Genomic DNA, 24,923 nt, shown 5'->3' with positions numbered 1-24,923 from the left:
CAATCCAAAAGATAACATCATAACTAAGATTCAAAGGAAACATCTTATGTGGCTTGGCCATATCAGAAGATCAACATGCCATGACACCACCTTCAGAACCTTAAGTCGTGTTTACAAGGTAAGCTGAGTTTATTGCTTCACATGGTTCCCATCAAACTCTCTGCCTACCATCAGTACAGAACAAGGTGTACAGTGATTTGTTGAACTGCACAACTTTTTTCAGTCTTCCAGTGTCCAGTCAGTGTTCCTGACACCACTGTAGATGAACTTTCTGGTTCTTCACGAAATCCATGGTTTCCACATAGGCATGTGACCATCAATACCAATGCTCTTCAATTAAAGATGCTAAGAAATTATATTCTTGCATTCACAACTGGGCTATTGTATATAGAGGCTGATGATGTTGCACCGATTGCCTTAGTATTTCATAATGCAATGCACACATCCTTATGACATGTATAATGCTAAGTAGTTAATTTTCCCACTGATTAAACACCCGAGATATCTTACCCTTTGAGAAACTAGTCAGCTCTGCTATTTTCAAAATCGTAGCTCCAGCCAGATGGGCACCCACAATAAACCATTTATTAAACTCTGAAAGATCCTTTGTTTTTTTCCCATTGTGATGAACACTGTGATAATCAGTTCTTTCGCCGTTCTGAAAGATAACATCATAACTGAGATTCGAAGGAAACAACTTATGTGGCTTGGCCATATCAACAGATCTAATGGCTAACCAATGCAAATTGGTTAGGCATTTGAAGGACTTATTCCAGAAACTCGAAAAACAGGCAGACCTAGAATAAACTGGATAGACAATATAAAAAGTTGGACCGATACTTTACTTACAGAGCTAAAAGCAAAGTGTCAATCAAGAAGTGAGTGGAAGATTTCTGTAAGCAACATTTCTTAATATCTACTCCAAGGTTCTTTGTGAACTATGGGATGATGATGATCAACACTATTAATAATTACTGACCAGCAGCATTCTTAAATAGTTGTCTAGAACACATGATGATACACGTGACCAAGTATTTTTCATATATGCTGCATAAGTGATGTTTACATATATTTGCAGAATGGTTTCTAATTCAGTGGCTGGTATGCATACAATAAGCAAAGCTGGCTTGAGGAACCAGCTGAATAAATTTATATGGGTAGGGACAGGAAAATTAGCCAAAACACTAAACTTGTTGTATACAGTTTTTGAACCAATTTTAACCTATGGTATGGAGAGTTAGAAATAAAACCATTGATCAGACTGGAAACTACAGATATAGGAGTTTAGAAAAATCAGAGCATCAATGACAAACGAATCATGTTAGAAATGAACACAGAAAGGAATTTGACATTAGCAATCAACAATGAAAAGAGCTAATTTAAGACAATATGGTCCATTTAACAATTGGAAGAAAGGTTAAAAAAACAACAGGTATCTGATGCCAGCAGAAGATCAAGATATGGCAGACTGATGCAGTAAGCTGCAGGCCAAAAGACCTCCAATACTGTCAGAGTTTACATTTGTAAGATTTGACACTCATAATACTGTAAACCTGACAAAACTGATGCTCACAACGGGAAGCTTGTAAGTACCAAAGAAACAGTTATAGTGAATAGTTTGCTATAGTGAATTTACTTCAGAACAGCATGATGACTATAAGAATTTAGTTTGGAATTTTCAGTAACTTGTTACAACAAGCAAGATGTTATGTTGGCTATAGTGTGAAATTAATCTGATAATATGCAGGAAATTGTTGGTAAGAGTGATAATATTAGTAGAAGTAATGTAATCTTAATTAGACAGGAATATCACTGATGACAATAATCACAGCAGACCATGATTCGACTTCCACCTAAATTCATTTTCAACATTTTCATTTCAAATGCTGTTCATGTTTGTGTGCTAATTATAAACTATCTCACTCAGTAGTAATTTATGTCAAGGTTTACTCCTTGCAGAGTGTTGAGTGAACTTGACAACTCTCATCCACGAAAAGTTGATACAATTAAACTGGATCAAGAATGAGTAGAGATCTTCTATAATAAATACATCTTATAAATTCTATGTTAAATATTTCTCATAAATTAATATACGAATGGGTATATTTAAAATCCGAGTCTTGTGAATTATGAAAAAAAAAAAATCAAAACTTTCTAATCTTTATTACTTTCTCCACTATTCAAGAAAATAATCATCATTCAGTAAGAAATTCATACCTTCCATTTTTCAGGGGGATTTTCTTTGATTACCACAATATCCCCATTAAGAGCTCTGTTCCTATCAAGTATGCCTCCAATATATATGTCCATCAGACCGTCCTAGTAAAACATATGAAACTATTTACCACTATTATAGATACTTAATGGTTACATTCTTATTCAAAATGAAAAGGTTCAAGTTAACATTTTGTTTTGGATACTTTTAATTAATTTAACAATAACACATGCTAACATTTTCATTTATATGTCAACTGCTAAAGCTACCCAAATATATGCCTAACCCTACCCTATCCACAGATGCAATTATATCATAAAATTTACAAAATGCAATAAAATTTGTACATAACTGGAACTTAAATGAACAGCTAAGATAGTCTCAGTCAGTGTCACATAAAGCAGTTGAGAGAATGCTTAATTTACTGCATTAAGTCACGACTACTGAACTTAGATTATTTTTGGTCTGTTTGCCTTTAAAAGGTTCAAATAATATCAAAAACTGAAATAACCTGAAAATTTTAGTAGAGATCTTAAGTACGAAATTTCATTAAATTCTATCGAGCCAGAGAGGAACTGTTAGCATAATATCATAATAGTCCAATTAAATCAAAAAAGGGGAGGAAAAGAAGAAAAAAAATTCTTTCAACAACACAAGTCTTGAACTTCAGATCAAAATTACAACAACAGATATATGGCGAATATACATTCGGTTAACAGATTCTTGTAAATGTTTGAATTTCAAACATTTTTGTTTGAAATTCAATTTCAAACAAAAATGTTTGAAATTGGTCAGATAAAAAAAATTTTTTTTTTTTTTTTAACGTATCTCCCACCCATGAAAGGTTGTAAACCTATACCACCTTATTGCCATAGATGGTTTAAGAATTTTTTAAAATTTTATTCACTTTTTACATAGTTTGCAAACCCTGATAGAGCTAAAAACCAAAGAACTTTTTAAGTTAGTGAAAGCATACGAATAAAACAGGGCACCCGTCTCACAGCAGGTAATGAAATTCATCTACAACCTAAAGACAATCACAAAAATATATGCTTAGGGCAATATTTGAACATGCAGCTTGGCCTGGTTGGCCAAATGTTACCATTTGGCCAATCAAGCCAGGCAAACTGTGCAATGTTTCCATGTTATGTTATCTGGACAAATTTATAGTACTCTAATTAACTGATTAGAATATCAAGCAAATGCAAATTAGCAGTATTATTAGATAACTAAGGAACTGCTGTACTTCTGGAATTATCTGCAGGAAGAAGGCACCTAAAAATAAATCTTAGTACTAGCAATATGTAAAATTTAATAAGGATGAGAGCAAATTACCATGCAAACTTGATATTTATATTTCTCATTTTTAGGTACATCATAAAATGTGTAATCTTTTTGCAAAAGGAAAGAAGTTTCAAGCTGCTACAAGTCAAGGTCATTCTGAAGAGGACTGAACAGACAGACAAACCTTAAATACTACTAAAAAGCACCATTATGGGTTATTTCAACTATGAAGATACATCATATCCTTAATAATATTGAGGGTCAGAGGCAGATAATGAAAGTTTTTTCACTTACACTTTCGCCATCTATCTCTGATTCAGAGTATTTTAATAATAAGATGACACACCTTTTTACTATTTGTATATAGGAAATATATGACTTCTGTATTACTTCAACCTCAGTATCTCTTCTGAGTCTGGCTCCCACTGATGAAAGGGGGGGGGGTGCTTCACATTATGGGATACTAAGGTGCAACTCATGTGAAATCGTTAACCTCTATATAGAAGTAGTCCAGTCGTGAAAATACCTCACGCACAAACTTTGTTTGCTTACACTTGGATAAAGGATTAAACCAAAAATATAATTTCTTGACATTTTAATTTATAGGCTATGAATGCATTATGGATTTAGGACATTGTAGATAAAGTATTTTATTAATGGTAATTTACTACAAGTCGTCAGTGAAAGTGTCGTCACCATTCTTCATATAAAAAATCAGGGATACTTTAAACAAACAAAAAAATTAATAATAAATAAATAAAATAATAATTTCACAAGATGAATTTGTAATACAAAATAAGGCAAATTTATATTCTTACATCCTTTTTAACTCGACTGTAATATATTATTGGCAGAAGCTTATTTTCACAATTCACAACATAAATTAGCTTAGTGTAATTAAATATACTTGAATACATAATGAAAAGGATTTTTAATACTATTACTTAAAAAATACAATCATTTCACAAAGATGAGTCTGAGAATGACTCTGTAGTGAGTGGTAACTATTATTATTACGGGCAACTCCAAGGAGTCGACAGACTCATCGAGAGAGACCCTAACATCATGTGAAGAACAACTATTCAACATTCACACAGTATCTATCATACTTCGCCTTGAATTCATTCCCAGTCATGGCACCCACAACAGACTCTGGCAGCTTATTCCACTCATTCACCACTCTCCAAGTAAAAAACCAAGCTCTAACACCATTGCTAACCACACTCTTGCCCAGCTTCCATGTATGGCCCCCTAGTCCACCCACCCACCACCAGTCCTATTCTCAAAAATATCTTCTGAATTAATCTTATAGAAACCTTCAGTAATTTGAATGTCTCAATCATATCACCCCTTTTCCACTATCAACGAATTTCTGCAACTCATTTCTGGATCCTCTCCACCTCCTCCCCATCATGAAGAAACCCTGGTGCCCATATCTGGGCACAGTAGTCCAGATGGGGATCTTATCAAGGCTCAATACAGAGGAACAATAACCTGTTTGTTAAAGTATTTTTTAGTAACCAAGTGATTTGATGAGCTGATTTAGCCACGTTTGCGATGTGCCCCCTAAACTTCAACTCCCTACCCACCAACACTCCCAAATCCCTGGCCTCGTCAATCTCCTGGAGTATGGTTCCACCAATGTGATATACTTCTGCTAATCTTTTCACCCCAAAATGCATAACCTTAGACTTTGTCACATTAAATTGACATCCATTCTCCTTAGCCCAGTCCTCCAAACTATCCAAATCATCCTGCAAAATTTTGACATCCTGTGCACTCACTAATGCTTTACCCAACTTTGCATCATCAGCAAACAAATGAACACTTCCTCTCAGATCCTTTCCTATATCATTAATGAACAAATTGAACAGTAGTGGTCCAAGAACAAAACCCTGCAGCACACCACTAGTCACAGACCGTCTTTTGGACTCTACTCCTGAATAAACCACTCTCTAATAACTCTCCATCAACCACCCTCCTATCCATCTCACCAATCCTATATCCATCCCCATCTGCTTCAGTTTACTGATTAGAGTTCCATGTGGTATCCTGTCAAAGGCCTTGGCAAGGGCCAGTAGAATCACTGTAAACCCATTACCCTTATCCAGTTCAGCCGTCACTGTGTTATAAAACGTGAGCAAGTTACTGAGGCATGATCTACCCTTCACAAAACCATGCTGACCCCCATACAGTATCCCATTTTCATCTATCCAATCCTGTATTTTCCTCTTGATTATTTTCTCCAAGACCTTGAACAATGATTCCTGATCGGTCGGTAATTTACCACAACAGTCTTGGAACCTCCTTTATGCAGTGGAACTATTTTCCCCTCTTTTCACCCCCCCCGGGATTAGCCCAGACCCGAGACTCAAATTAAACAAAATGGTCAAGGGCAATGACAATTCTTTAGCCGCGTCACGTACAACACAAGCTGGTATACCATCCAATCCCACAGATGCATTGATATTGAGGTTTTGTAATAGACTATTCACCTCCACTTCATTCACCACAATTCCCGTATAAGCTATTGGTTCATTCATTCCTGCAATGTATATAGCATCCACCTGGATGCTATACTCTTGAAAAGTGCTCACTCATCCACTATATCAACTGATTTGGTTACTTCCCTACCATCAGCATTCTTTAAAATCATTCTGCCATATACATTTTTTCTTTTACTTGCAACATATCGAAAAAACTGTTTGGGATTCTCTTTAGCCTGTATGGCTAATGTTCTTTCATAATCCGCTTTTGTTTTTCTTACCAAACTCGTTACCCTTCTGGCCTACGCTTTATACCGTTCATGTGCCTGCCGGTCATCTTTCTTCTTAAATTCCCTTCACAATTGTTTCTTTTTTTGCAGCTCAAGCTTAATGGTGTTATTCATCCATTTAACCCCTACTTGATTTATTATTCGGACTCTAAGTAACTATTGTTTTATTTAAGTAAATTATATTATTTGTCCTTCCTATTGAATGGATTATTGTTTATAGATAATTTACATAAATATATCCTTCATTATGAACAATAAATAAAAGGAAACACAACACAAACTACACTTTTTTGTTTTGTGAAATAGTGCAAGATTGAAGGCATATATAAGGGACCAGAAAGTAATAAAATCATTGGAAAAATGTTTTCGGTTATGTTATCAAGTGAAAAACATCAAATAATATCTTATTTGATAGTTTGCCTTCGAAGAAAGAAAGCATTCAAGTGATGTGAAGATGAAGTTGCAATTTGTAATTTTTTTTAAAAAAGTATTATCCTGGGCTGCTAACAGTAACTGTAGATTATGACAAAGTTTTCTCGGTAGGACCTTTCAAAGTGGAGACATTTAGGGTTCTCATTAACATCCATTCTCATAAAAAGCTGTGACATAGACTTGGTCAGATATCACAAGAAAATACACACACATACCTCTAGCTTGCTTCCAAAGAAAGATGGATTCTAAACTGGTTGAACATCTTAAGTGCCTTTTTAATACAGACTATCATATAACTAAATTCAATGAACCATTTACTGACCCTAAAATCTCGATATATCCTCCAATAACTAAATAAGCATGACAGTAGATACAGGTCCACGCCCAGTAGTATAAGGAAAATCAAAGACACCAGTAAGAGTGAGTATACTTCTAGATGCTTCTGCAAAATATTTGCAGAAGCATCTAGAAGTATTTTGAATTTGGAAAAACTTATCCTTCATAACTGATAAAAACTGAAAGGAGGTATTTATTTCCATAATTCCTTTCTAAAATTCAATGGGTGCAGGACATTGTGATAAACTACAGAGTGAAATGCTATTCTTTCCAAGGAGGACTGGTAATGAATTAGTAGGTAATGAACAGATCAAGCAGGTAGCATGCTTCATCTGTTTTCCAATGCCTACTAACAATGAGCAAGTGGCAAAAGTCAAGCAAAACATGCTAAATTTTATATCAACACACTATTACACATAATTTGAATTTAATCTGGCTGTTTTAAATTTTGTTAATCATGTTCTTCTCTTTGCTGCTGAAATCAAAATGGTGGTTAAAAAAAAGTAAATATATTTCATCAGGATTCATCAAAAAAACTGAAAGAACTGAAAAAAGTAGCAACCATGTTAGTTTTAACATGGTTGCTACTTTTTTCAGTTCTTTTGCTTGTTTAAGCAAAAAAAAAACATCAAGTTCACGTATCTGCATGCAGTAAAGTGGGTGTCTAATAGAGTGAGAACGTAAAATGCACATGTTAATAACCTCTGGAGTGGTAATGCATTTGGAGGAAATAGACAATGGAAAAGGAGATGATGCTGTAATATCAAAAGGTTTGTTAAAGAAAATGAAGACATATCCCTTTGCAATAAGAATCTATTTTCTCTTAGATATTTTTTAAACTTTATTCAAACAACTGTTAGTGATTTTTCAAAAAGGCAAACCAGCCACTTAGTCAAACAAAATACCATGCAGACAGTTTCTTCAATGCTCTTAAAAGAATCAGAAAACTCCACATTTGACAGAAAATTTTTAAACATAAATAGTTTGGAACTATACAATGTTATTTGGCTAGATGTGGAAGAAACTTGACCAAATGTAGGCAGTATGTCAGAAGCAGATATGATTGTTCAAATATCGAATGCTTAATTCACTAAGATCTATCGACCTGCTGTATGCAACATAACAACATGAAGAGATAAAAGTGCAAGAGGAGTCACCTAGATAAGAATTTGGCAATAAGCACATATATAAATGTCCTAATTGCAAATTTAAAATGTATGATGAGGCATTTTAAATACTTCATCATCATCATCATCATGCATATCAAGGATTTAGGCCTAGCATGGCCTGTTCCGGCCTTAGAAGTCATCGTTGAATCGTTAAGAGGACGTCCTGGTTTTCTTTTTCCTAATGGCTTGTATTTTAAGGCTTGTTTTGGTAATCTTTCTGTTCTCATTCTTTGAACGTGTTCCATCCATTTATGTTTATATTTTTAATTTTTTCTATTACTGGTTCTTGGTTTAATTCTTTCATAATTTCTTTGTTTCTTTTGTGATCAAATAGGGCATACTTTGCAGTTTTTCTCATAAACTTCCTGCTGTTGTTAATCTTTGTTTGTCTTTTTGTTATATTGTCCAGATTTCGCTTCCATACATTAAGACTGGTAGGGCTAATGTATTGTATACTTTTGGTCTGGTTTGTTTTGGAACTAGGTTTGGTTTAAATATAGAGTTAATTACACCTGTTATTTTTAAATATTTTGCAATTTTTACGTTTATATCTTTTTCATTTTCATATGTGATCGTACATCCTAGGTAGTTAAATGAATTCACCTGTTCTAAAATCTTGTTATCTATAACTATTTTAGTTCTTGCTGGATCTTGTCCTTTAAAGGCCATAGTTTTTGATTTTTCTGTTGATATTATCATACCATAATCTTTGGATATCTCATTTAGATCTAAAATAGCTTTCTGTAGTTTATCTTCAAAATTTGTAATTATTATTTGGTCGTCAGCAAAGAGGAGAGTGTTTAAGTTTACTGTAGGGGAAAGTTTAATTCCTTGATGAAAATTTTTATTCCATTTTTTAAGTAGATATTAAAAAGAGTTGCTGAGAGGGGACATCCCCGTCGGACCCCTTGGTTTATCTCTCTTGTATATGATAGCTCGTGATTTAATCTTATTTGTATTTGATTATCTTCATATATACTTGTGATAGCTTTTAAGATATTATTTGGTATTTGTCTTTCTTTTAATATGTTAAATAATATGTTTCTTTTAACTTTGTCAAATGCTTTTTCAAAGTCTAATTTTAAATACTTAATATATATAAAAAATACTTTTTAGGTAAACAGCAAACATCTTAACAATAAATGCAATGACAAATGTAAATTTCATTAAATAATCAAACTTATTAGCATACTAGTAAACGTGTAAATAATTACTGAATATTAGAGGTATTATTTCTGGGAAGATTCCCATGTTATAGATATGTTACTGAATATCACAAATTTCTAAATATATTCCACCTGTATGTCATTATTAACACATCACTGTTAAACTGAATATCCCACATTATAAACACTGGATGGCCTTTGTTTCATCTTGAGTTTTTTTCATTCCCTTAAAACAAGCAAAACTGGCCTCATGAACACACACATATCTACAGACATAAAATACTTACCCTTACAGGAAATGGCAAGCCAGCTGCATTAAATTGCCTAAAACACCTAATTAGATGACTCAACATCCATGTAAGGGTAGATGAGAATTGGATGGATGGATCAATAAATACTGGAATAGAGAATTCTAGAAACAGGATTAGAAATCAGTCAAGGCTTCCTGGATGTTAATAGTGACTATCTCCCAAAGGAAGGACAAAAATTATTAATGTCTTCTATTCAGATTTATAAAAAATAAAAGAAACCAATGAATAGCTATCTTTTAATAATGGGATATTATTATTCTCTCTTGACCTCCATGGAGTCACAAAACCAGAAATATAGGAATGAACTCATATGAAATAGAAATGAATACAGATTTAGATTTTTCCATGTAATAATTTAAAAATTACTAAATGCTTTTTTTCAAAAATATAGACTGCCATAAATTCATTTACAAAGCAAGAAATCCAAAAAATTATAACAGACTATATTATATAATAGCTAACAGGAAAACATCTAACATGATACTAGACAGCAAGGTATTTAGAAGGAAAAAAACAGAAACAGATCATTATCTATTACAAAGTAATGATCTGAGAATACCCACGAGATGGTTTAAAATTAACTAAATAAAAACTACGAAAAATCCCATGTTAGACCATTTCACGTTTACTGACATGGAACTGATATGCCTTTTCATATGCCCACAATTCCAGCCTATTCAAATCATGCTGCAAGTAGACACCACTTATTGTCATCACTTTGGGACAGTTGCTTTTTGATAACAATAACAATAAAAATTGCATCATTCATTTCAATTTATTGTTGTGAACATTATTATTTAATTTAATTTATTGTTATAAACAGCTTTTAATTAAGCAACAACATAAAATTTATTTTAAAAACTTATCTATTGTTGTCTGTCATGTGTTTAAATATAGTAGTTCATGAATAAATTGCTCACACTCATAATACCTTTCAAAATTTGTTGCTCTATGTTGCACACCTTGACGAAGTATTTGTAGAGCTTCTTGCATCTGGGTATTGGTTGGAGGAGCTTTTCAAATATGTTCTTCTATACTTGTATCAGGTTCACTTTTTTCTACTAGTTTAAAGTTCTCATTGGAAGTAGCTTGACATATTTCCAACACTGTAGCCACCACTTCAACGTTGTTATTAATATCCAACCAATTTTCAAATTCTACTTTTAACATACCGTCTGGGGTTTTTATCAAAAATTTCATTTGTAAGATATTCAAATGATTCAGAAGAAGGAGCTTCAGAGTTCGTTTTAAAAAAAATCCACGGTTTTGGAAGCAGTTTTCAAGTGTCTTCTCTGAGACTTGCTTCCATGACATTGCTGCCAAATGCAATGCGTCAAGAAGAGAAATCGTTTTTTGCACTTGCACTTGCATCAGATTGGTCTTTTATATAATCAAGATCAGCTATAATTCTCACATGAACTTCCCTGTGATAATAAGCTTTAAAAGCTCATATGATTTAATTAATGATGTAGTGTTCGAAGGCAAGAAGATTACTTTGATGTTCTTTAATGATAAATTGTGTGCGCATTGCAGTTATCTATTAACAAGACAATTTTCACTTTAAGATCCCACTTAACTAACCAATTGAACTAATTGAAATGGCATTAGTCATTCAAGCATTTGCACTAGAACAAGTAGTCAACAGACAAACTTTTGACACCTTTAAAACACCAAAGAATTTTACTTTTTTCCAATCACTAGCTCTTGTTTATCACCTTTCATATTAGCACAACAAAAAATTGTCACTAGCTCATTTGAAGATTTAAATCCTTTAGTACTTTTTTTTTTTTAATATATTTTTAAAAAAATATAAACATAAATGGATGGAACATATTGAAAGAATGAAAGCAGAAAGATTACCAACACAAGTCTTAAATTACAAACCACTAGGAAAAAGAAAACCAGGACGTCCTCATAAGAGATTCACTGATGACTTCTAAGGCCAGAACAGGCCACTCTAGGCCTAAATCCTTGACAAACATGATGATGATGATGATGAGTACTTTCATTTTTAAACAAATAAGTATGCTCGGGCATTGCAAGAAAATAGAGTCTTGTTTCATCAGCATTGTAAAATGCTTGGGAGAATATTGAGCAATAATTTTTGCCCACCCAGTCTTAATGCACACATCGGCTGATAAAAAATCAGAACCTTTTTCTTCACCATAAATATGCTTGTACAGGTTGAAAAAATGAGAGAGTATCGACTCTCTCTTTTTTTCCACCTGTTAAACCATCCATCAGTTGCAGTGAAATTTTCTTTGCCCATTGTTTTTGCACCTCCTTCTTCTTCTGCTTTTTGACGCATCAAAGGCCCATTAATTGAAGTATTCTTTCCACAAACATTACTAAACCAAATTTTTAATGCTGACTCAACTTCAGTATCCTTACCAGATCGGGCTCTCTTCCAATCCACGTTCTCAATTAGTAAGAGCTGAAGTTTCAATATTTGATCTGTTTTTTTAAGATCTTACACAAGAGTGGTTGTGAAATTTTGAAATGTATAGCCACACTATGCAGACTCAGTTTGGTGAACTTATCGTAGCACTCCATAATTCTTTGCGTTTCTTGAAAAGATAAATCTTTACATTTTTTTGTTTGCTTCTGCCATAATGCTAAGAGTTGTTTGAGCACTTAAAGTCAAATTCATTTACTGGTAGAGAGCAGGAAACTCGAAAAATCACAATTCAACTGTATTTATACCTAAACTGCATTTGCCTGGAAGATTTAAGATTTATGAAAGATTAAGATTAAACAAAAATACCCACATGCATTTGCCTGGAAGATATAACATTTACGGAAGAATAAGATTAAAAGAAGATTAACACAAAAGACAAAAGTCAGAATTTGACAAATGTTCTCCTGATTAACCCTTAAAGCTCTTAATTCTGAGATGCAAAAGGCTAAACATCTGAGGATTTTGATAATAATAACTGGAACTTTGATTATAGTAGACATATTTGGTCGATTGGTAGAGCCTCTGATACTAATGGCTCACGAAAAAAAAAAAAATTAAGCAAGTTTGAGTGCGGTTTGTAGTTGGAAGACGTTCAATCGTTCGATGCTGTTGGCACACTCTCCCTCGATGAGTCTTTGGACTCCCTGGAGGTGTCTAATAATAATAAAAGTTTTTTTTTTTTTTTTACTGACTGATTTTGATAACAGCTAAGTGATGATATTATCCATGATCACAATAAGTGGATTCTACTGTCTTGCATATCAGCAGCATTCCTGATTATCCTACCAATCTTTGACATGCAACATACAACAAATAGTTGTATGTTGCATGTCAAATCCTTCCCAATATCATTAATGTAGACAATGAATAACAGTGGGGTACACCACTAGTTAACTTAAATCTTGTAGACTCACATCTCCCCGCATACTTTTTGATATCTGTCAGTCAGCCATCCTCTTATCCATGCTAACATTTCATATTGCAAACCCATGTTCTCCAATTTATGCAACAGTCTACCATGTATTCTTCCAAAAGCCATAGCAAAATCCAAAAGTATCATTGTCTAACTCCATGGTAACATTATTATAGAATATAAGAAAGTTGCTAAAACATGACCTTCCCTTAGTAAACCCATGCTGTTTGATGCAAATTAGAGATTCACTGTCAACCAATTTCTGAATGCAAGTCCTAACCATTTTTTCCAAAATCTTCACCACCACTCCTGAGATACTAATTGGTCAACAGTTGGATAGATCAGTCTTTGCACCCTTGTGTAATGGAATTACCACACATTCTTTCCATTCCTGCAGAATCTTCCCTGTTCTGAGACTCATATTAAACAGCCTGGTCAAAGGAATAGGCAGTTGAACACACTTTTAGCACCCATGCTGATATCCCATCAGTCCCTATTGCTGAACTCTTATTCAGTTTATGCAACAGCTCTGATACCTCTTCTTCATACACCTGAGTTTCTTGATCCGGTGAAGAGGTAGCAGTGAGCTCAATGTTGCATACACCAGATTGATAGCTTTTATGGGCACTCATTAGTTGAGCAACCTCTTCTGCATCTGTCATCCTCACACCATCTGCATTTAGAAGGGTTATTCTTTTGCTTGTAACATATTGATAGAATTCTTGTGGGCTGTCTTTAGCTTGCAGAGCCAGTTGCTTTTAATATTCAGACTTAGCTTTCCATTCAACAGTTCTTCTAGCCTGCTGCTTATAATTTTCATAACAGATATCATCCTTATGCACATGGTACTCCTTTCAAATAAGCCTTTTCTTACAAGTCTCTTGCTTGATAAGATTACACATCCATTTGGCTCCTACTACCCTATTTATTCTTTGAACTCTTGGGACACGTTCAGGTCATTTAAGTATTTTTTAAAGGCTTCCCATGCACTGTTGATATTCTTCCCATCTAGCAATCAACATTCCGCTGACCTTAGTATACTCTTCAGTTGGTCATAATTTTCTGATTTGTAGTTTAGCACATAACCTTTTCTGAATGGAACATTCATAAACATAGTCACTTCCCAAGTGAGTACCACATGATCACTGTCCCCAACCATGGCAGAAAAATTACATCTTTAATGAAATGCTCTCTGACACTATAATCAAATCTAACACTCTTTGATCTTGAGTTCCTTCTGTCACATGCTGTTTGAGGAAGTTGTCTTGCAACAGCCCAGTAAATTAATTTTCATTCTTTTCATGAGATTTTACAGATAAAATATAATATATCAACAGATAATATGAAAATCACGAGTTTTAAAAGACTATCTCAAGTCAGTAATAAAATTACTGAAAATAAAATTTTAGAAAAAATTAACTGCTTCAAATACCTTAGATGCTTTATATCATACACAGAAGGAGCCGACATTGATACTAAAATTTCAAACTTCTGGAAGATGAATGTGATCAATATGCCCAATCTAATCAAGTTCAAAAGCATAAAACAATAAAATTTATAAAGTTCTGGCCCGACTTTCTCTGATACATAGAAGTGAAAAATGGACCATAAAATATGCAGAAGAGAAAAGAATAGAAACTGAAGAAAGGAAATTCCTATGAGAAGAGTTCTGCAGTTAATGCAGTGACTCTCCATTTATTTAGGTTTTTTACCATATTAGTATTTCACAGGTGAAGAGAAAACGAGCAGGGTAACATAATGTGGGAGGAAACAGACTTTTAAACATGTGAGCATACAGAAAACATCCAGTCTCCATGCTACATCAAACATAAAAAAAACAACTATATGAAGATCTTGAAATAAAATGTCATACATACACTAATTTTTATAAACTGGAATATGATTAGGATTAAATCTGTAAATATTAAGCATCGTCTAAAATGTAATAAAAAGAAGGTAACACAAATCTATGTATAATTCACTAAAGAGAAAACATCAACAAAAAAAAAGTGACGTGCACCCATTTTTTTTAAAGCAAAAGGTAAATAACAGATAAAACAATTACCTTAAAAAAAGAGTAGTTAAAATTATTGGCTGATAATTTCCTCAGATTAGTATGAATTAATGCATGAATTCTTTCAAGAAAAAAATAATTTAAAGAAATTGATAAAAAAAAATGTTAATGCAAATTAATGATAATTAAAATAGCACATATCATAGAGTTTGATACATGAATTTCACTAAATAAAGGTTTCATTTTATCCAATTGAGTGGGGGGGGACATCAGCTATTAAAATAATTAAGGTTTTTAAAAATGAAGGAATCATATTCCTAATCACTGATAATAAAAATCACTGGTGTTAGATGACTGCTAATATCAAGCTAAATAAATTAATACAATAAGAAAACTTGGAGTGCTTCTAATAAATTGTTAAAATTGTTAATATTAACTCAATACTATATTACAAAATAAACGATTAATTTATTAAGATTGTTGATATTTGATGGATTTAAACTAGCATCTTTGGAGTACAAAGAAACATCAGACATTATAACCATGTAATGGAAACTCTCTCTCACTCACACACACACACACACACAAATAAAAAATAAATAAAAAACCAGAACAAAAGTTATAGTGAGGATTCCCTATTGCTGGAGAAAGAAGTAGCAATGGACATTGTCATGAATTTATCGTTCATGACAATGTTTTAGAATTTATCTGTCAAATTTTCTAATACATTTATTACAATTTGTCTGAGTATTTTTTCTTCCATCTTATCTTGTGCAAAAGTATCCAAAATATGGTTTCTAGATATGATTTACTATAATGATGATAGCATTAGTATAACTCACATGAATTATTATTGGAACGTAAAATGATGGCATTCAATATGCAAATAAGTTATACTTACATAGCTTAGGATACTGAATCAAAGCATCCACAATATTTCTGGTATGTTTTAGTAGCCACTCTTATGTAAACTAAGTTCAGTAAGGAATTAAGGCCAACACAAATTGCAATGATGTTCTAGTGGCTTCATCTGATGCTCGAGTCCATGATCATGGTAACTGAACAGTCTCCTATCAACAATGTCCAGTGACAAAATAATACTGTTGATGGGAATTTTGTAAGACTCTTTCCAAAATTAGCAATAATCTGAAGAAAACTTATCTCAAAGAGAAATTGATGATATATAATACTTTCATCTTTTTCCATTAAATTTTGTGATGTGTGTTGGTTGCATGTTCTGCATGAATGATTCTCTAGTTAAAAATATCAGATGTATTTTTGATCCGCCAGAGCTTTCTGTCTGACTACAGCATGCAAGGCCACAAGGAAGATATGACAGAGACTTGTGCACAGGATAATAGCCCATTTTGTCTTTAAGACAGATGAGGGATTGAAAATGGCTTGAATTTCCTGCCCATATTCAAATGAAGGGATTATGTATTGCTTGATTGATTTTTAGATAAAGTTAGTGTGGTATGCATTGTCAAACATTTTATAAATCCTAATTCTTTTTTGAATCAGGGTACTTCTGCAGTATAAGGATTGTGCCAAACTTTTGGATGAAGCCCTTGATCCATTATCCAGTGTTCTTTGTTTACTTTTGTTCTCGTCCAGGAGGCATTGTGGTATATTAGTGCAGAGACAAGTGGATGATCCAATTGTTTTCTTTTTTTTTTTTGTCTAAATGAGGATGACAAAAATTTAACTCTACTTCTAAAGTAAACATGATCCTGGGATAGATCCATTTTTTTTTTTTTTGAATTTTTATTATTATTAATTAAATGACACTAGCACGGATTTGTCTTAGGAGGGAATTCTATTCCAAACAATTAACTCTACACTACATAATCCTTGGAATTGGAAGGCTGGGATATCATTAGTGCATGGGAAATTATGAAAGAATATTTGTTAGCAGCAATGGTAAGTTGTATACCAAGAGTGAACAAGAGGACACAATTTGGAGTAAAGTGGATGACAAACAATATTAAACAGGAATTGCATGGGAAAAAGAGGTTGTGGAAGAGATATAAGGAGACAGGTGAAGAGAAGATGCATGAAGAGTATAAGACACAGGCCCGAAGAGTGACTAGTATGGTAAGGAAGACGAAACTGGAATATGAAAGGAGATTAGCCCTAAGATCCAAAGAAAATCCTAGGGAATTTTTTTTAGATATGTGGCCAGTAGGAGGAGAAATGACTGTGGAAGAATGATATTGTGGGATAAAAATGGGAATAGAGTGACTGATGCAAAGGACATAGTAGAATTGTTCAATGAACACTTTACTGGAGTATTTTATCCTGGAGGAGTCAGTTTTAATGCTAGAGGGATAGGGCAGGTTCGAGGTACAGGAGGAGAATGTGTTTCAAATACTGAGTACTCTGGATGTCAGTAAAGCTGTGGGACTGGATGGTATTTCACCACGAGTTTTGAGAGAATGTGCTAGGGAACTGACAGTGCCTTTGACCTGGCTTTTCAATGAAAGTCTGGCTGCAGGAAAGGTGCCCATGGAATGGAAGGAAGGTAAGATAGTGCCATTGCATAAGGGCGGTAGCAGACTGGAAATGTCTAATTATAGGCCAGTTTGTGTGTCATCAGTAGTTAGTAAGATCTTGGAGAAAGCAGTGAAGGACTATATACAGCATTGGACAGATGAAGGTAATGTTATCTGTGAGGGTCAACATGGATTTGTGAAAGGGCACTCTTGTTTTAGCAATATGCTAGCCTTTTATGATAAAGTTACAAGAGCATTAGATGAGGGAAAGACATATACTGCCATTTTCTTAGACTTAGCGAAGGCATTTGACAGGGTGCCACATGATAAACTGATATTTAAGTTGCAGCACATGGGTCTGGATGTCAGATTGGTCAACTGGATTCAGGATTGGCTGTCCGATAGGTATTAGAGAGTTGTGTATGGTGGGGCAGTTTCAAGGAAGCAGAGGATTACAAGTGGGGGTCCCACAGGCTCAGTACTGGGACCTATATTGTTTAACCTTTATATCGATGACATTGTCAGTGGATTGCAAGGGGATATTCAGTTGTTTGCAGATGATGCGAAGCTGGGAAGGATTATTAGTAATAGTGCAGATGCGGCAGCCCTGCAAGAGGATTTAAATAAGCTAGATAGATGTGCAAATGAATGGGGGGTGTCGGTTTAATGCAGCAAAATGTACGGTCTTGAGGCTTGGGAAACATCGATGGGACACTGCATACTCTATGGGAGGAGTTATACTGGAGGAAGTAGGGGAGACAGGAGATCTGGGGTTGATGATCGATAGAAACCTGAAATTTAGGGGACATATTGCAAAGGTGGTGAAGGTAACACAGAGGATTGCTGCAATAACGAGGACACTGACCTGAAGAGATAAAACAGTTATCATTCCGTTGTATAAGACCCTGATCAAACCACACTTGGACTATTGTTCTCAGATTTGGTTCCCAGGATTTGAAGGGGATAAATTAACTGTGGAAAGGGTACAAAGGCAGATAACAAAGATGGTTTCAGGACTGTACAATGATAGTTATGAGGATCGGCTGAGGGAAATGTGGACTGCAGAGTTTGGCAGATAGAAGGAGAGGTGATATGATTGAGACTTTTAAACTGTTGAGAGGTAGTTACAGGGTTGACACTGGGGAGTTCTTTCGCTTGGTTGAACAGCAGGAAGGAGTGATGACAAGAGGCCATCCCTGGAAGTTATGAAAGGAAACTGTGAGCAAGAGGGTGAGGAGTGGTTTCTTTGCATGGAGGGTGGTTGAACCATGGAATGCATTGCCTGATGGAGTGGTGAGAGTGAGAACGGTCAATGAGTTTAAGGAGTGGTATGATAGACTTTGTGTTTCCTAGGAAGGACCTCCCACGACGAGTCTTTTGACTCCATGGAGGCCTGAATAATAATAATCCCCCATCTATATGTCACCATCTACTGCTTACTTATTTGTCTATAAATGGTGTGTCCTCTAATCCATTTGTGTGTATGTAGGATGAAAAACAGTTCCTGTGAGAAAAATTCCTGTCTTGACATTGTTTTTTCATCCCCAGCTGTAAAAATCTATATATGTGATTAATATACAAATTTATTATTTATAGATTTGTTAATATATATGATTACATATGAATGTAATTTTGCATATAAAATATATATGCAAAATATATATTTTATCAAAATATAATCCCATATTTTAATATATGCTGAACTGGTTGGCAAAGCATTTCTGCTCACCAACCAACAGGTTCAAGCTGTCATTAGGTGGGAGATGATTTTCACTGTACAGTGTGAGACCCCACCCAGCTAACCAAAGTCCTGAAGTGGCATGAAGATGTTTCATGTTTAGTCTCTAGGGCAGGGTTTCCAGATTATGTAAAACATAAATATATATATATATATATATAATTAATAAAGATAGAAAAAAAAATCCTTAATCTGCCTGCTAACCTTTCACAGATCAGAATCTAATAGAAAATTATATCAATATGAGATGATTTCTCCAGAAATTCTATACCATTCATCAGCTATTAATTTTCATTTTGTAATAAATTTTTGTATTCTGATCTGTATCAATCTCTCAAAGATTTTTGAAAAAGAACAGTAAGTAATGACATTAACTTGTAGTTAATTTTTTGCACACAGCTGTGTTTCTGATGTTGGCATAACTTCAAGTTTTAGTTTGCCTGGAAAGATTTCTTTATTAACAGATAAGTTATAAACTGTGAGAGGATGTTTAATTTCCTCTTTTATTCTCTTATGATGAAGATTGTCATCTATGTTGTAGCTATTATTATCTTTCATACAGGTTGCAGTGCTGAATATTTCAAGTTCAATAATGGAATCTAGGGATTAACTGCTTGTGGTATAGCTTCTGTTGGATAATGCTGGACTTCCACCATGGGCATGAATGTTTGTGATTGTCTGTGAAAATACCAGTGGTGGTGGTGGTGAGGCAGTAGATGGTGTAGATGATGATGGTAGTTGTGGTTCGTTGTAGTTGGTGGTTTGAGTGGTGGAGACAAGAGTTATAGAGTAGGTGCCCTCCCTCAATGATCTTTGAACTCCATGGAGGTGTCACATAATAATAAGGTATTACTTGTTCTGTCTAGACATAAGATTATTAAACATTTTCTGCTTTTGATATTAAAAAAGAGGATACTGCAGATCAATATTTTATAGCCAAATACTATAAGAAACTTAAAAAAAAATTTTTTTTGAACTTTTACAAGGAAGCGCAAGCTTTGCCCATGAGCCTACACATTCACCTTTTATTAGTGCACGCATTGGGTTTCACTGACCTGTCAACCATTTTGAACTCTTGGTTCTCTCTCTGTCATCAAAGACTAGTAAAAAACCGACATCCGTGACACTTTCTCAGCCAATGGCTACCCCCTCCAAAAAATCCAAAAAATACTTAACCCAGTTATCCACAACCCACCACCCCTCCCCTTCACAAAAAAGATTACTCTAAATCCATCACCATTCCCTACATCCAAGGCACCTCGGAAAAAATCAATAAAATCTTAAAAAAACATGACTTGACCACTTGTTACAAACCACATAGAAAACTGGCATCCCTTATCTGCTCCACTAAAGACCAACCACTTCCCCTAGACCTACCTGGTGTATACCAGGTCCCTTGAGCTGTAAATTGTCCTACTTTGGCCAAACAGGCAGGACAGCAAATATCAGAATCTCAGAACACAAGGATTACATCCGATTTCACCAGTACAGCCACTCTGGGCTTGCAGACCACGCTCTGGATACTCGCCACAGAATAAGATGGAAGAAAGCCACAGTAATACACCGCAGCAAGTTCAAGTATGAAAGACTATTCATGGAATCAGCCTCGGCCCTTAGGAACATGCCAAACCTCAACAAATTTGGATGCATGAGACTGCCCCAAATTTGGGAAACTTTTATCAGAAGAACTTCAGCCCAAAGGCCAAGAATTACCAATATAGCCCACCAGGGGGCACCATCCGGACTTTGGGAAAACGTTAGCTTCCTAGCTTCAGTCTCAACTGCTGTTATTAGTACTTGTGTGCACGTGTCTTTGTAGTAAGTTCCCAAGAAGATGGCAACGTGACGTTTGTCGAAATATCGGAAAGTATATATTAAAGTTTATTTAATTTATATTTCTAGTGTACGCTGTCAATTCCTTAAATATTAGTTATCATGTTTAACCAGCATATAAGCCTCTCAACAAGAATAATTATCATTAGTAAAAAACCCAAAGAGAGCAAAAACTCCGTTTAAAACCATAGCAATCCTATGCAAGAAAGTTAAATTCATTAGTGAACTGTGTAAAGCAAACTCTGAGTAAGGACATAATTCCTTAAATATTGAGATATTAAAATGGAGGAAATGATGGATTTATCCATATTTTATAGCCAAATACAGAAAAAAAACTTTAAAAAAAAGTTTCAAAGTTTTACCAGATGGCTTATGATAATTTTTTGAAGTCTCTTTCTATATCTGGCTATAAAATATGGATGGATCCATAACATTCTCTATTTTAATATTTTACTTATGCTAAATTGAAGCATTTTGGCTCTGTACTTTAGTAATTGATTATGCACCCACCTGGAGTTCACTTATGATGAATTTAACTTTCTGACATAGGATTGCTATGGAATTAAAGCTACACAGGATTAAACAATGCTGTCATAACAGGACCCACTGAACCAACCCACCACAGCCCAACTGGCACAGCCGACATCCTAGACATCGCCATCCTACACAACATCAAGTCCGGTTCCCCCATATAAAAGCCAAGGAAGAAATAGGCACGGCAATAAAAAACCTCACCAATCAAATCAATAAAGCCGTAACAGCAGCCACAGTATCCACAATTACCCACAAACAAAATCGTCTCCCGGAAGAAATCATGGACTTAATAAGGGAAAAAAACAGACAAAGAAAAAGATATCACAACACTCATGCTCCCCAGGACAAAACATCCCTCAACAGATTAAATAAATCTGCCCGAGAAGCTCTCCAGAACCACAGGAACCAACAATGAGACAACACGCTCACCTCCATCTCCACAGCAGATCATTCCATATGGAAATTCCTAAACAACCTCAGGAACAAGCGCAAATCCCCCCCCCCCTCCTCTGCAAGCAGAAAAGCACCTTGCATACACAGATGCTGACAAAGCCGAAGCCATAGCAAGAAACCTAGAGAAACAATGCAGTCCTGCATATGAGAACCTAAACATCAGCCATGTATACAAGATCCATCGTAAAGTCAGGTTCACAGTAAATCGTCCCAATGTCAATCCAAGCCCTACAATGCCTACCTCACCTACCGAAATAATCGGCATCATCAACCATCTCAAGATCAAAAAAAGCCCCAGGTCCTGACGGCATTACTAACCAAGTCATCAAGGCACTACCACTCAAAGCCATAGCACATCTGGCAAACATCATAAACTCCATCCTCAAATGGCAGCACTTCCCCCCCAGTCATGGAAAATAGCTGACATCATCCCAATTCACAAACCAGGCAAAGACCCGCACCTACCTGAAAATTACCTTCCCATCAGCCTGCTATCCAATTTAGGGAAAATAGATGAGAAAATCATCCTCATCAGACTCCAAGATCATGTCAACCAACTATATATCATTCCACAAGTACAATTTGGCTTCCATCAAAATCACAGCACCACCCAACAGATCCATAGACTGGTAGAATACATCACCACAGGATTTAATTGGAATCAACACAGTGGAGCTGTCTTCCTAGACATCTCAAAGGCCTTCGATAAGATCTGGCACCAAGGCCTCCTCTACAAACTTATCATCACTAACCTTCCACTAAACATGATACACCTGATTAAATCATACCTCTCCAACAGGAGGATGCAAGTCAAAATCAATGAAACAGTCTCAATCCAATGGAAAAATCCTCGCTGGAGTTCCTCAAAGATCACTGCTAGCCCCGATCCTGTTCAACATCTATATGGCAGACATTCCTCAAAATTCTCTCACATCCACCATCGCCTTTTATGCAGATGACACGGCTATTCTAGCCAGATCTCGCCAACCATATCTTGTTACCAAAAAACTACAAGACACCATCCTGAATCTAGAAAAATGGTTTAAAGACTGGCAACTACAATTAAACCACCAGAAAGGCAAAACGATACTCTTCACAAGAAGATGAGCATCCCCCAAAGGAGACATCATCTGTTCAACTCCAAAATTCCCTGGAAAACTGAAGCAAAATACCTTGGAATAATTCTTGATAAGCAATTATGCTTCAACAGCCACATCAAGAGCACATACACCAAAGCTTCAAAAGTTATTGCCCAGCTATACCCCTTCATCAACAGACACAGCAAAGTAAGCTCAAGAAACAAAATTCTACTGTACAAGACAGTGACCCGTCCCACAGTTATATACGCCTCCCCAGCCTGGAGCCATACCACCAAGACAAACATCCTCAAGCTATAAAGACTACAGAACAAGTGCCTACGAATGATACTGGATGCCCTGTGGTTCATCAGGAATGCCCAGATCCACTGGGACATAAATATCCCCTACATCTCTCCACTACTACGCTCCCTAGCAGAAAAATTCTTTATGAAGACATCTATGCATCCAAACCAACTAATACAGCAAGCCAGAAACTATGACGGTAATGACCACTGGAAACATAAAAGACCGAAAGCCATCCTAACACTCAACGGCGAATAACCACTTCAGCCCACACAGGACGAGCTAAAATAGCTCATAAATCTCTCCCATCACTGCTCCCAAAACAGACAACAGGGAATATGAAAAGCGTCAAGCTTCACCCTCTGTGCCATATATGTCCTGCATCCTGCTATGGAATTAAAGAGTTATTATTCTCTTTAAGGGAGTGGCCTATCTAGGTCACTCACAGAGTTTTTGGTATTTGGGCAATTTGAACATTCATTTCAGCCTGGTATCTGATGATAGTAGAGTGGACCCATGCATCTCCATGCATGCCCTGTCTGCTGCTGCAGTATGATGAGAACGAACTGTGCAAAATAGCTGTCAGACCAGTGAAACATAATTTAAGCACTAATAAAAGGTGAACAAATTGGCTCCTGATTATAGTATGTGTTTTAAGTAGTGCAAGCCAAGGAAAATCTTATGCCAAATGTTATATTATCACAAGTTCTGCAGTAAACTTTTATAAAGTTTCTTTCTATATATGGCTATAAAATATGGATGGATACATAATATCCTCCATTCTAATATCTTACTTATGAAATTACAACCTTCTGCCTCTATATTTTAGTAATTTGACTTTTAATTTTTTTTGTCTTGTTTTGTTGTGTTTAAGATGAACAACTACTTCTTTGTTCAATCTACTCAAGTTGCAAGACTGATGTCCATCAACTGCAAAGACAACATTTGTTAGCCAAGTCCTTATGAAATGAAAAATATTTTTCTCGTTCCCAAGATCCCTATTTTTTTAAATTATACACTGCTTGGAAATAAATCAACGGACACCTCCATGGGTAAGGTGCATCAGAACCATGCAACAAGTCACATGTTTGTAGCCGGTAAAAATTGGAGGAATATGATGCTCACAAGTCAGTGAAACTGTGTCCGGGTGAAATGGCCACAAGAAAGGAACTGAAGGAGTTTGAAAGAGGCATTGTGATGGGATGCCATGTTGCAGGCCTATCTATTTCACAAATTGGACCATCCCAGATCAACAATCAGTGATACCATACTGAGATGGAAGCACAGGAAGTCAATTGCAAGTGCTACCCGCAGTGGAAGATCCACCACACTCACCAAACATGACCATAGGATGCTACGAAGGATAATGTAAAAACTGCTATTTGTCAGCTGACAAGTTGAATGCAGAGTTTTAGGC

The 24,923-nt window shown here is 35.3% G+C and overlaps 1 protein-coding gene across 3 annotated transcripts in view; it reads right to left on the bottom strand.

The window, feature by feature from the left end:
- The window catches only part of Dis3l2 (Dis3 like 3'-5' exoribonuclease 2), a 592,606-nt gene that overhangs the window by 371,422 nt on the left and 196,261 nt on the right, over positions 1 to 24,923 (bottom strand). For all 3 annotated transcript variants that reach the window (XM_090392002.1, XM_090392000.1, XM_090392001.1), the window contains exon 7: positions 2,218 to 2,319. In XM_090392002.1, the coding sequence (XP_090248128.1) occupies positions 2,218 to 2,319 (102 nt within the window). The remainder of the gene's footprint in view (positions 1 to 2,217; positions 2,320 to 24,923) is intronic.

The sequence above is a fragment of the Typopeltis vanoorti genome, chromosome 4 (genome assembly GCF_054136105.1).
Source record: "Typopeltis vanoorti isolate ZY-2024b chromosome 4, IOZ_Tvanoo_1.0, whole genome shotgun sequence".
NCBI classification, from domain to species: Eukaryota; Metazoa; Arthropoda; class Arachnida; order Uropygi; family Thelyphonidae; genus Typopeltis; species Typopeltis vanoorti.
Note: the sequence above shows the minus strand (reverse complement) of the source record. Positions and strands in the feature narration are given on the sequence as shown.